Source organism: Thermobia domestica, chromosome 9 (genome assembly GCF_964235325.1).
Source record: "Thermobia domestica chromosome 9, izTheDome1.hap1.1, whole genome shotgun sequence".
Lineage (NCBI taxonomy): Eukaryota > Metazoa > Arthropoda > Insecta > Zygentoma > Lepismatidae > Thermobia > Thermobia domestica.
Genome location: NC_137462.1, coordinates 78,701,961 through 78,716,586, shown reverse-complemented (window position 1 = coordinate 78,716,586; position 14,626 = coordinate 78,701,961). Strand labels below are relative to the sequence as shown.

Genomic DNA, 14,626 nt, shown 5'->3' with positions numbered 1-14,626 from the left:
CCTGACCTTGGCTTTTGTTTTTGGTTATGTGTGAGAGCCATATAACACATATCACGGTCATGGCAAGATGGTGCTGCCAGGACTTGGTTTTTGTTTTTAAGGTATAAGAGCCACGTAACTCACACGACCTCACGATCACTCCACGGCGTGATAGTGAGGTTCACTAATATAGGATATTTACTTGATATAGTGAAATAATAATTTTTTTGGCTTATTTACCTTGATATATGATACAATTCGTAATGCATATTATATTCTTAATTTACTAGTCATGCGCAGCACTTTGATATATAGGACATATAAGTCAAGTTGTTCTATATTTCCGACCCTGACTTTTAATTGGACACGTGTGCAACTAAAAAGTGAAAGTGAAAGCCACACAAGTGTTACTTTTTAACGAAAGGGCGGAGCCTAATTAAAAGTTGATCTCAGGAGAGTATATAAGTGATGACCAACTCCCAAGCAGCCAGATGGAGTAGAAGTCTGATGAAGACACAGTTATTGTGTTGAAACTGTTACGTGATAGTGTTTTTTACATATTATCACATAGCCTTGCTCAGTGTGTTATTGTGTATTAGTACAAAATGGAAACAAGGCCTGATAGAATAGTTATAGGACATTTTCCGGAACTGAGGAGGAAAATTGACAAGTGGAAGGATAGTAAGAGGAAGGAGATCAAAAAAGAACAACAACTTAAATTTCTTAAGATCTGCTTGCAAGAAGAAGTAACGCCCAAAGGATTAAGAGTCAATAAGGAAGGGGTAGATTGCAGGACCACTAGATTGAGAAAGCTGCTCAAGAAAATGGAGAAGGAATTAATTTGGAACGAGATAAGAAGGAAGAAGAGGGAAATGAACGAGATAAAGGAAAGAAATAAGAGCAAAATAGAAAAAATAGAAGAAAGTCTGAGCATTTTTACAAGAGAATTCACAATGAAGGACATGAAAGTGTGGGAGGAAAAGTTCTGAAGAAAAGAAGAAGAGAGAGTAAGAGAGAAAGGTAAAAGAATAGGCTGGAAACAAGAAGAGACAATAGACGAGAAAAGAGTGGTAATCATAGGAGATATTGAGATTACTGAAGAAGAGAAGCAGTTTTTAAGTCTAGGATATAAATTCAGAGTAGCAAAAGAGGAGGTAGATAAGGAAGAGGCGGTTTATGGAATAGAGGAAGTACTTCAGGAAATAAAAGATGAAGAAGATAGGAACAGAATTCGGAGGAAACTAGTAAATATAGTAAATAACAAATCAAGAAGACAAAGGGGCAATCTGACTGACAAAGAGAAAATGAGAATGAATAGGATAAGAACGAGAAAGGACATAGTAGTGGAACAGGCAGACAAAGGGGGAGATATAGTTGTGATGGATAAAGTATGGTATGAAGAAAAACTTGGAGATCTGAAAGACGAGACATATGAAGATGTGGCGGAAAAAGGACAAGAAGAAAAGATAAAGAAAAAGATTATAGAGGATTGCAAAAAGAAAGGGTTCAAGAGGTTAGTGAGAGAAGAAGGAAAGTTACCTAGGACGAAAGGATTTCCAAAAATCCACAAAGAAGTAGTGAAGTTGAGGCCGGTGCTTAACTGCAGGAATAATACGTTAGAACTGTTGGAGAAAAAGCTTAAGAGGATAGTGGAGGCAGTGAGAGAAGGACAAGAAAGTAGGAGAGTATAGAATACGCAAGAGGTTAAGAGGATGATAGATAAATTAGGAAGAAGAAATGAGAGCACAGTGCTATTTAGTCTGGATGTTAAGAGTATGTTCCCGAGCCTTAAGAGAGAAGAAATATTGAGAATAATAGAAGAGGAAATGGGTGAAAAGAGAATAGAAAATTGGGACAGTATGAAGGTAAAAAGGATTAGAGGCATTGTGGGAGAATGGATACTGCATAATCAGAGACAGGATTGTTAAAATGAAGGAAGGACTTAATATATGATCTTGTTTGAGTCCAGTACTCTCAGATGTAATAAGAATCGATGGGAGAAGGAGACGATAGAAAGAGGAGGAGAAAGACTGCTTCTTTTTTGCCGTTATGTGGACGACTGTTTAGGAATACGGAAGGGAACGAAAAGGCAGCTGGAGAAATTCATAAGAGACGTGGAAGATGAAAAGAAAGGAATTAGACTAGAAAATGAAATAGAAGTAGACAAGGAGATAAACTATTTAGATATGAAAATAAAGAAGTCGGAAGGAGGAGAGTTTATTACATCCTGGTACCAAAAAGACTGTGCAGCGGGAGTGTATTGCCACAAACGAAGTGACGTGGATGAGGGTACAAAGAAGAATTTCATAAAAAGCATGGAAGAAAGAATAGGAGACCTAAACACAAATGAAGAACAGAGAAAAACAGATTTAAAGAAGTTCTGGACACAACTAAGGAGAAATGGATACAACGAAGAGGATAGGGTCACAAGAAACATAGCAAGAGAAAGAAAGAAAGAGAAAGAAGACAAGAACAAAAAGTGGTTTGGAATAGAAAGCCTAGGCAGAGAAACATAGAAGATGAAGAGAATGCTTCGGAAAGCAGGAATTAGGACGTACAGGAAAGGAGGAAGCAGAATAATTGAACTAGTCAGAAGAACCAAGAGAAAAGCAATAGCAAACAAAAATCAAAGGGGAGTAATATATAGAGTAGGATGCGCGGAGTGTAACAAAATTTACATAGGAGAAACAAAAAAGAAAATGCAAGAAAGGATAAAACAGCACCAGGATGATGTAAAATTGAAAAGGAACCACAATGCGATATACAAGCATCAGAAAGAGACAAACCACAGGATAGGGTGGGAAGGAGTAGAGGTCATAGAAGTAGAGAACATAACTTTGGTGAGAAAATGGAAGGAAGCCAGGGAGATTATGAAGGCAGGAGACAAGGTGATGAATTGAAATGCAGGATTCTCGATAAATAAAGAGTGGGAGAAGATTCTGTTTAAAGAAGAAGAAATGAAAAGGAAGAAGAAAGAAAGAGAAAAAATAATAAGGAAAATAAGGATAATTAGAGGACAGAAGGTATCCAGCGAAAAGTGTAAACTTTTAATTGGACACGTGTGCAGCTAAAAAGTGAAAGTGAAAGCCACACAAGTGTTACTTTTTAATGAAGGGGCGGAGCCTAATTAAAAGTTGATCTCCGGAGAGTATATAAGTGATGACCAACTCCCAAGTAGCCAGGAGTGGAAGTCTGATGAAGACACAGTTATAGTGTTGAAATTATTACGTGATAGTGTTTTTTTTTACATATTATCACATAGCCTTGCTCAATATATATATATATATATATATATATATATATATATATATATATATATTAATAAAGTGCACTTTAGTAACAACACAAATGAATTATTTTCTAGAACTCATTAGTTAAATTTTTCTAATCTGGATAAACACTAACAAGTACGATCCATCAATTGTACTCTGTTTCACCGAAGGATGGAATAGTAAAGCAAATATTTTATTAGTTAAAAATTTCGAACTATTACGTGAGGACGAGCGACTAAAGATGTCCGATAACGCATATAAATATTCGCATTATTATTATTATTATTATTATTATTATTATTATTATTATTATTATAATTATAATTATTATTATTATTATTATTATTATTATTATTATTATTATTATTATTATTATTAATAATAATAATAATAATAATAATAATAATAATAATAATAATAATAATAATAATAATAATAATAATAATAATGTTTCTAAAGTAAAGATTAAATTCTTTATTTTCATTTCCACCTACATAGACAAAATTAGAAATAAAGAAGGACACTTGGAAGTTTTTCTCGTATTATTACATTAATTTCTTCAAAGGAATTTACGTTTCGTAATTAAAATGACTGGTTTAGTAGCATTATGAAACTAGAATAAAAATCAAAGACAACTGAAAAGAGGACAGTATATTAAATGACCATGTCATAATTTAAATAAATAAATTAATTAAAAACTTAGAACGATGTTAAATCTTCTAGTTTCTGTTAATTTTCGGAACTTGTCAGTGAGTTATTTAGTTTTAGCAAATAGCTAAATAAATCAAATAAGTAAAAATTATATATAAAATAAAAGTAAAATAAAATAAAATAAGTAAATTTACTTGCTGATGAAGGTTAATATCAAAAGCTAAAAAACAGCTAAATTTAAAAAAATTCTTGACCACGCGAGTTTGTTGTGAACACTGTATCCGAGTATTCTCCCGTTCTCCTACATTCTCATTCCACCATTTATTTCATTGTCATTCACTTTCATTAATCATACGTCTCGTTTCGCCTAGGACATATCCATGACAGATGAAGCTAGAAATTTCATTTAACTTTTATTTCACTTGCTAAACTAGCTAACATTTGAATTGTATTGCTAGGCTGCAATTGGTCAATTACTGTTGTTTTTCTAGGACGACGAACAAGAGGATAGCGCAGATAGACTAGTAATTGATGAGTCTGGAGACCAGGAGACATCGATCCGAGGGGCAGCTGACGATGACCAAGTAACAAGCAATGGGCAAGAGTTATCAGCAGATGAGGTTCCTGAGTGCCAAGGATGTCACCAAAGAGCTGCACAGTTTGTATGTGCCGGCTGTGGAAACCAGTGGTATTGTAGTCGAGATTGTCAGGTAATAATTCTCTCTTGTACTTTTATAACAACTATTTCAAAACAAATTTGGAAATAAAATTAACAAATGGAGCAATTTTACAATAAAAAATAAATTTTAAGGAGGACATTTTGTACCTGCCGACTGTTATAAAGTAAATAGCCACAGCTTGCAGCATTATGAAAAATTTTAACAGCTTACAATTGAAAAAAAAATCCTATAAAAATATAAGTGATTACATTAGAAATTAATAAAATTTTAAACTGCTTTTTTAATAATTAATCATATGACTGTAAACATTATGGTAGAGGACATTTTATAATTTACGTCAGGTGCCGAAACAGTTTATTCAGTAGTTATTTGTTTATTAAGTGCATCCAACGAACAAATATACGATCCACATCGGAAAAAAACATCAAAAGAATAAAAAAGTGCCATAGCAACATATTTTGTAGGCTAATGGGCGGCATAATTAGCAATTAGTAATTACAAGTTTAAAAGCAAATTAATGTAGTTTCGAGAGTATGTTGGCCACCGAACAATTTGTCGTCATTTATCCAAAAGTTTCAATCTCTTCCCCACAATTGCAATTCTACTTCTTTCGTAGGTGCTACTTTGTAAAAATGCAATTGAGATCGTTGGCAAATGCTTGACAAAGCGGCCAATTACAACGTAGGGTCAAGTTAACAGTTGGCTAGCCTAACGTTTTCCACTATTTGCCCGACTGCCTGTGCTAGTAGCTTTAGAAAATTCAATCGTATGGTATTGTATTTGCAACTTCCATATAAAGGATTACGTACTTCTACTTAGATCTTCCTATACTTTGATCAAAATTAGAAACGAATTGATAGTTCAAAAGCTCGTGGAAATTTGTGTTGAAAAGAGAAACTACGTTACAGGCTTATTCAGGTCACCGTAAGACGAACCAATCATAAATGTCGTGATTGTGATCACAAGTGGAGCAGTTCTGAAGAAAGGGACAGCAAAATTACAATGTTACCGCCTTGTAACACATGCTCAGTAGTGTTTGTTAACCGAATTGTAGGGAGCAAAGCGGGCACCTCAGCGGAATACACGGCCTCGCAACAGAACAACACATGCACCTTCAAATGTGAATTTGTTTCTTATTTTGATCGAAGTATAGTATGTCCCGTCGACCATAATCTTTAGTTTGTCTTATTACAAAGCAACAAATTTCCATAAATTCCACCTGCAGTATGTGTAAATGAATTTTTAAAGCCACATTATATGGCAGCACATCTATGATTTCAATATTTTCAAAGTTTTTTTTTTTTTTTTTTTTCAATTGCATATGTTGGTTTAATTATTATATTATAGTCATTGTTGTGTAAGCAAATAAAGAGTATAATTAAAGTAACTAGTTAAGGACTATCTTTGACGATCTTTTACCTGGAGTCTCAGTTGAAAAATTCCGGAAATATCTGAAGATTTCCCTCCCCTTTTTTTTTTCTCACAGTGGAATAAAAGAAGTAATTTTATTTGTAACATACTTTCTTGCCCACAAAGCTAAAACTATAATATATTTTAGCGTTCATTGGTATCTTTGTCAAGGTTTGTAACAAATGGTTGCTATAGATTTGGTGCAAGAATGACTAGGCATTCACATTGTAATGGAAAAATCTCAACTTTACATTCATATCTTCTGAATCACTTACATGTTCGTAGTGGTGCAGGCCCTATCGGCGAGTGGAAGGATTAAATAGAAACAGAAAATTGCGAAGTGGTGTAAATTAATACACTTTTGGCTTATGTTTAAAAACATCAGTAACATTTCATCTGAAGATCCGTGTTTATTGTTCTGTTACTGTAATCCGCACACTACCATGCTCTTGTGCAGAGCTGTCAAAAGAATACCTTACCTGCACGCTCTTCCAAGAGTATCGAATAAGATTGAATCGTGTTTCAACCTTGCCAAGTTAAAATTTTATGAGATTTTTAAAAATATAAATGGTCCCTATTAACAATAACAATAATATTGAAAGAAAAATGAAACCCTTTTGCGAACTTTGGTAAGTTGGCGAAAGTTCAAAACCAGTTATTTGGTACATTTAAAAAGACATGCAGGTAAGATAGTAATCTATACAAACCATCGTGATGAACAAAGACAGGTACAGCACATAAATGCGGGTCTTGAAATGAAATATTACTGGTGTTATTTTACACTTTTATTTATTTATTTATCTATCTATCTATCTATCTATCTATCTATCTATCTATATATATATATATATATATATATATATATATATATATATATATATATAGTAAACTTTTTATCTATTTATTTCACTCTCAGATAGAGTTGAGTTGGCAGCGGTTAGAAATGTTGTGAATGTAATTTAGAAAATTTGAATGGCAAATTCGAAATACTTGTCTTACATTATAACAAATAGATTAAAATGAAAATAAAATAAAGAAGAGTCAGCTTATCCGAAAAGATTCAATATTCGTCGTTTTTGGATGCGGAATGTTGAATCGTGACAAGATACGAAGGATCTAATGAGTTAGGATCAACATATTCAGTGATCGGAATTTCATATTCATTGCAGAATCTTCATTTTGTGTCTTAATAATTTATTATATACTTTGACAGTGTTTCTGAGGAGTCTATTGCTATAAACATATTAATGACTTTTATATTATTGAAATTAATTTTCAGGTTGCAGCGTGGGACGAACATTCCGAAGTATGTTCTGGATGAAAACTGGGATAACTGCAATTCGAAGGAAATGGGAATAATCAAGAGAGGGAAAACTAGTGCTTTTCACTAAAGTCAAGAAAATACAAGTTTCCCTGAGCGTGCCAAGTTAATCAGAAATCCAGTGTTATATATATATATATATACAGGTTGATTTGCGTAAATGGAAAACATGCTCTTTTACATCATTGCTACCACACATATCCAAGAGCGTGGAGTAAATTCATACAATTAAGAAAAGCACAAAGAAAGAGTATAAATACTTCTAAAAACAGACAAAGAAAAATTATATATATATAGTGAACAAACAATCATAGAAGAAGCTTTATGTATGTTGTAAATTTTAACTGTGTTTTATTAGATGCATTATTTAAAGTACCAATAAAGAGTACTATAAAAAAATAAATTTTAGAAAAATATATGTAGATAAAACTAGCTAAGCAGATTTGTCTAAGACTGATTGATCATAAGAGTGCGTGCGATGTGTAAGTGATCCTTTGAGTCCTGTCTCTTTTTGTTCGTTTGTTTATGTTCAATTAAACAAAACAATTTAATCATAACATTATTAGTATTTTAATTGTGCTACATGGCTTCGTATTTATTTGTGTATATCCTTAAAAATTGAATTTTCAAACTGTAGTCGTACTTCGATATACTAATGAAACAACAGAATTGTCCAAAGGCTTATTTTGCCTCAAATAATTTATAATGTGGTAGGTATCATTAGCTGCTGAATTATCTGTAACATGTATCCATGTGTTACATGAATATATGAAACTAAATTCCTTGGTGCGAGAGCGTCAAAACTGCAGCAGTTCGATCTGATGGTAATATGCGTGGATAGGATATCTTGCTTCGTCGACATTCTTTTTGGCTAGCTAGATTGTAAAATCATACAGATAATTTTTTTTCGGCTTTAGTAACATTATTTTAGACCTATCTGTTAGTAAGAGAATATAACATCACATCACACTGATAAAAAATAATAACAAAATTTAACAGTTACGTGTACTTATTCCAAAGAAATGCACATGAATAGATATATAACATGTAAATTAGGTGTTATATATAAATTATGTGTTAACATACTATACATATTAAAACAGTTCTCCTTTTTTTAAAGAATTTGGACTCTTAAACCATATAAATAATAATATACATAAAAAAGAATACCACATTATATTATGAAAACTCCTGAAAAGATTCTTAATACAGATCTATTTTTAACTTGCATTCAGAATCAGTGACTTAATTACGGCTGTTGAAATGGCAATTTGTTTTGTTGGTTATAGAAATAATCGAAGTTTTAATAAATCATTACATTAAAATTTAGAATTTGTCACTTATTGTCATGTGGTGTGATTACATTAGCTTGTAAATAGTAGGAATGCATTTGCAAACTTGTGGGCCAGTTCTAGAAACGATTTTGAACCGAGTTGTCGTGCTATATTATTGAAAAACAATATTTATGTACATAGAGCACACAACCAAATATTGAGATTTGTTTAGTTGTGTGTTGGATTAATAAAACGTCGCGAGAATGAAAATAAATGGAAGTATACATTAATTATTGGGTTCATAACTAGTTAATTAATAATTTTACAAACTATTTAATTTAAAGATGAATTTAGCAAACAGAGTTTTATTTTGCTGTCAATGATAACAGAACTTGTGACTTAATTGTCAATTTGTTTGTTTCACAGAAAAAAAAAAATCAATTTGTAAGGATATAACTGTTATGTATTTGAAGCAGTGTCTGTTAGTTAACAGTTTAGTTGTCATGTAGGCACAATCACGTATATAATAATTTGTGTAATAAACGACAATTAGTGTGGATAATGTTAGAAATACAAGAAGTAAACTGTTGATTTGCTAATATAGTAAAAAAAACATTCTGTGATATAAATGTTGCTGCTGTTTTCGTCAATTAAGTTTTACTGAGTGCGTGTTAACAAATGTTGTTCCTTGTATTATCTACCCTGTGCTTTTGTTTTTAGTACAGTGGTCCGTGAAAACTTTTTTTTTACTATTATATGGCCTCGGGTTAAAAAGAACCTGATTCATTACTTGTGCTTTTCAAAGCTTTATATTATTTATTGCAGGAAATGAACGTTCTAGTTGAAACCATTTTTTTTAGTCATACAAGTGTTTATTGCCTAAATTTTTTATAGCGTAGAAATTCCTGTATTACCAGGCATCGTTGTAGCTATTTAGTTCTAGTTTTTTTCATTAACTTCATACATAATAATAGATAATCTCATAATCTGATGAATTATAAAGTATCATGTTTTCCGCTGTTCTACAAGTTGTGAACTCATTTCAGTGTTACCCGCTTAATTCATTTGTTTTCTAGTTGGTATGTTTCAGAATTTGTATAAATCCAGCCTGGTAATTGCTAGAATAAAGTCCCTTTATGAATCTTAACCCACAGCCATGTCTTTATCCAAGCAAAGATGATGATAAATGCAAAATATTTTGAAATAATTTGATGGAATCGACCAATTTTTATTTAAAACTACATTGTAGATATGAAGGAAAGTTTGGTAAATCTTAGTCAAAAGTCGCAGGATGTGAACTTGAGATTTCTCGATTAGTTGTAGGATCATCTTTTAAGGAAAATACATAGAAAGCTTTTCATTTCAGACTCGTGAGTTCTCAATTTACTGGCAGGTAGAAATGTATCTGGCATGAAGATGTTATTTCCTGGTAGCAATGATTTTAAAAGATTTTCTCCGTGCGTATAATGGAGTAAACAGAACGTAGTACTGTAAAAGTACTGGTAACTCAAGCTGAACACGATCAGAGAACTGGCCCGGAGGATTTTGTTGCTCCAGGAGGGATTCAACCCGGCAATGCCCAGAAATCATCACTAATTGTAAGACTTACGTATACATAAGCAGGCGCTGTAGATCCAATATATTTTTCAAGAGGGGGAAGGGAGAGTATATTGTCCTAGAACGATACGTAAAGTATTCAAAAGATAAGTATTTTTACGCGGACCACTGTCCTAAAAAATAAATAAAAATAAATTAAATTTGAAAAGATAAAAATCAGAAATCGTAGTATTAATAACCTACAGTTGTGCTTGTTAACAAAATTTCTGTGTAGCTATTTCTTTTCATGTTCCGTAGGAACAACTGAAAGAAGATGTAAACGGTGACTTATTTTTATTTATTTTTCTGTTTCTTTGAATGTTAGATTAAAAAAAAATATCTTTGTAACACAAAGAAGATAAAAGAAGAAAATTTGTACGATATGTATCAACTACCTCTTTGTAATGTACTATATATAGATATACAAACACATAGATTTCAGAGAAACTTTGTACTACAATTTTGAACATTTTAAAATTTCCAAATAATACATAGTTTAAATGTTAGATTACATAGACCTGGCGAGATATTTAAAAATATACCTTTATAGATGAAGGTAAAAAAGATAACCAAATTCGAGGTATAATAAGAATTGTGAAAATTCACATGCAAAGAAAACTTTATATATTTAATTTTTTTTTTTTCAAAAGAAGTTCGAATAGCAATTTTACATTTCTTCTATTGAAAAAAAAGACCAATTATTAGCTAACAATCAATAGATCTTCACAATTGTTTTAGCTTAATATGTCTAATACATAATTAGAATATACAGTAAAAAATGTTAGATAAAACGTATCTATTGGTGTATTTAAATGTATAAATTAGACCAGTAAGAGTTTGAGACCAAAGTTCCAATTCGTTAGTAATATAACAAAAGAATGTGCTATTATTAATATTTACTGCTGGCTTCGTTTAACCTTCTTTCCTGGGATCAACAAAAGGAGATAAAATTCTAAATGGCAACAAAAAAATCTACAATGGAAATTAATAAATATAACAGCACAACAATGAAAAATTTTGAGCATAGTGGTCCTATAGTTGTGTCTTACAACGTTGGTGCAAGTTCTATAGAAATTAAAAATCAATGCGCAGGTGCAATGACCAGCTGCAACAATGAGAAATTGACCCCATTGCAATACAGCGGACATCTGAATCAGTTACCTCAATTTGTGACACTGGCGGATCCACGGGAAGGGCTGTAGAGGTAAATCTCTGCTCCCCAAAAGACTACCTTTTTTACCCAACTACTAAAAGCCTATATATAAATTATTGTATTAGTTTATTCAAACTTCGTATTTCAGACCCATATTAATCGTCCAGGAGGCAATCCGACCTCTCCAAACGACCCTTGTGGATCCGCTAGTGACTTGTGAATAGTTGATTTATCAAACTGAAGCGATAAAAACACATCTAATCCCAAATGTATTTCATTTCAAACGTTTCAGCCATCTCGTCGTGAAAAGGCGAAATATAACGTCAATTTCGTTTGTAAGTATGTATATAGATAAAAAGTTATATTTAATAATAATTTTGAGAATGGATGATATGGAAGACTTACATAAAAAATCTTGTTCTTAAGAGTTCCCGCTGAGTTTTCTGTTGTTATAACCGATTACTTTCCCCCGCTTCACTGCGAACGTTGTCTGAGGAAGTAAGGACAAGGAGATTATAAAAGCTCATTCACTTCTTGATAAATTTCCTCGTACTGCAAACAAGACTAGTTCAGCAATGGAACACCAGAGAAAGCTTAGTGACATCATCAAATATTCAATTACTAATATTCATATTGCTGTATCGCTAGGACAGTGCTGTGGTTTTATAATGTAGCTCCAGTGACGTATTCTGAAAATGTGAAAAATGTTCAAAATGCAAGAGCATTTCTCGATAGCCTACGTATGATATTTTGATATTTTATGACGCATGCATAAATACTGTCTTCGTAATAATCATGTATTCTGTTTACTGTAGGTTGTAAATTAAGCATCTTACCTAAAATTATCAAATCGGAACTCGGAAAATTGATTCCGAAGGGATGTATCTATTATTAATATCCTTATTTATTTGTTTATTTACTTACTTTTAAAGAAATCATCTTGAAACTGATTTAGAATGCAGTTTTATATCGTGTAAATTTGAGATTACTTTATTGGGTTCCTCTCGTAACATTCTCCCTAGATCTTTGGATTCTCTAAATCTTTTTTTTTTATTTAAATCTCTTCTACTGAATAAAATATCAGAGTTAACGTTACATTTTGAAGAGAGACACTGACGCAGAAACGCTTAAATTCGGCATTGAAAGTAATAAAATACTAACGAAAAGGAGCTCTACCGCAATAATGCATAATCAACACAAGCTTACAGTAACAAATTCTACTGTAGTTTGTTTATTTCCACTCCTTTTCCTAGTCTAGTGACCAGAGGGCGTAGTTAGTCCATCGGATCCTGGATCCCACTTTAAACTGCTGGTCTCGTCTTTTATAGCTTAAAACTGATATAGGACGTGAATGGAAATGAATCAATCTTTTGTTTCGTTTCTCCTTACCTTACTTTATTTGTCATATTTTGGACAGTAATATCCAAAAGCGGACCGAAGTAATATTAAAATTAATATATGAAAAACGTAAAATATTACAATTTAATATATTCTTTCCTTTAAACTTTTGAAAGGAGATATTTTAGAAATTTAACTACTGAATAATATGAAATTTACTAAATGGAATTTTTGTGTTAACGGAACTAATAGATTTACGTCGTGTGCTTACATCTTAAAATGTTTTCCAGGCGACCACCAAAACCGCTTTCCCCTTCAAAGGATTAAGCAGAAAACTTGGAGGTTCTCGCAGACACTTAGCGGTTTAACTTGCCTCTATTTGAGACGTGTTGCATCCCCCTCATAGCTCTTCCGCGACTCGAAGCATTAATACGGATAGAATGGTTGCTCGCTGTACTGTAGCGATATACTTAATTTTTTTTTCCCCCGCCAAAACGTGCTTGTGCTTGGTGTCTGTGAGTGAAAGCAAGAAGATGTTTTAAAGTTATATCTTAAGGAATTTCCATAATAAATCCTTTAATTGTTCGTTTACTAGCGGTAAACGTGGTAACAAAAAAATCGCCACTCTCTAGATCTGTTGAAGGCGAGATAGTGTGGTAGGGAATGGCCTATACTGTGAAGGTTTCTTGCATGATGATCTGTGCACCGGATTCAACCCTTAATCGTGGTTAGGAGCCCACATTAATAGAGATCCCGTCCTTCATAATCTTGGTATTGTATAAGAATGTAAAACACAAAAACTCAAAAGCTGAAAACGACTATTGCACTGTGCATTAACTCATTTCCTTATGAATACGTATTTAGATACCTAATTTAAAATTTTTGTATGTTCCTGTAATTTAACGGGTGTTCATCTGTCATTACTGCGCCCTCCGTATCGTTTATGATATCGCATATCGTAAAGCAGAAGGAAGCTATTTTATCCTGTTCCCCATTAGTTTATGTTCTAAACCTTCAAGAAATTGTGCACATCGAGTAGATGAAAATGATTTTCTCAGCCGTGAATACGTTATCGGTCGTTGTAAGGACGTTCGCAGTGAAGCTGTCGTAATTAATTTACTAGAACAACACAAAGTCAAGTGAGCTTTTCAGGTCATTATTTTTTCTTTAAAAAAAATCATAATATACACTTCTTTCTAACAGATAGCATCATTTTAGTATAAGAATTAGACGGCGATTGTGATTGGTTCAAGATTTATACTACCATTCAATTTGAACACGTATGTATTAAACACTGCAGAGTATCAACTAACATACCTATTCTTTATCACTCAGGAATCATAATGCGGATTTATTGTGAATAAAAGAAAAAAAAATTATACACAGTGGTTTCAGTTACTGAACAATTTAAATTAAACTTGCATAACGATTTAAAAACAAGAATAAGAATTTCGTATGATTAAAGTTGAAGTAACTCTGAGTAGATTGTCGTATTAGCTTATCATATTTAATATACCGTACATGTTTATGATTAAAAACTGAAGAAAGAAAAAAAAGCAGAAAAAAGCTTTTCCTAATCTACTTTCATCAAATATGAATACACAAAAGTGAAACTTCAAAATGAACATAAAATATGTATAGTTTTCTTGCAAACTTCATAGGCAATATTAAAAGTGGAATCTCGTTCTGTATATTCAAAAAATTTCAAATGTTTTGTTTTTGTTTTACAGAAAAGATGTATATCAAAAGTTACTATGTTAATCTATATAAACAATGTATGTGGTACTTGTTTTAGAGACCATCTGCTACTACAAAGTTTTATGAAATTGAAATTTGTTACATAATAAGGACAGAAATATATTTAATAGGCAAGTCTTTAGCAATTCTTTATAAATAATTATTATTAAAAAATGCAAATAATATAAGAATAATTTTGAATAATATATCGAATG

The 14,626-nt window shown here is 32.1% G+C and overlaps 1 protein-coding gene across 1 annotated transcript in view; it reads left to right on the top strand.

Annotated features, from left to right (window-relative positions):
- LOC145694780 (uncharacterized) overlaps positions 1–9,200 on the top strand; it is a 370,729-nt gene extending 361,529 nt beyond the window's left edge. The window contains exons 5-6 of the mRNA XM_081771413.1: positions 4,394–4,612; positions 7,272–9,200. Of these exons, the coding sequence (XP_081627539.1) occupies positions 4,394–4,612; positions 7,272–7,313 (261 nt within the window). The 3' untranslated portion in view covers positions 7,314–9,200. The remainder of the gene's footprint in view (positions 1–4,393; positions 4,613–7,271) is intronic.
- Positions 9,201–14,626: the final 5,426 nt, after the last annotated feature.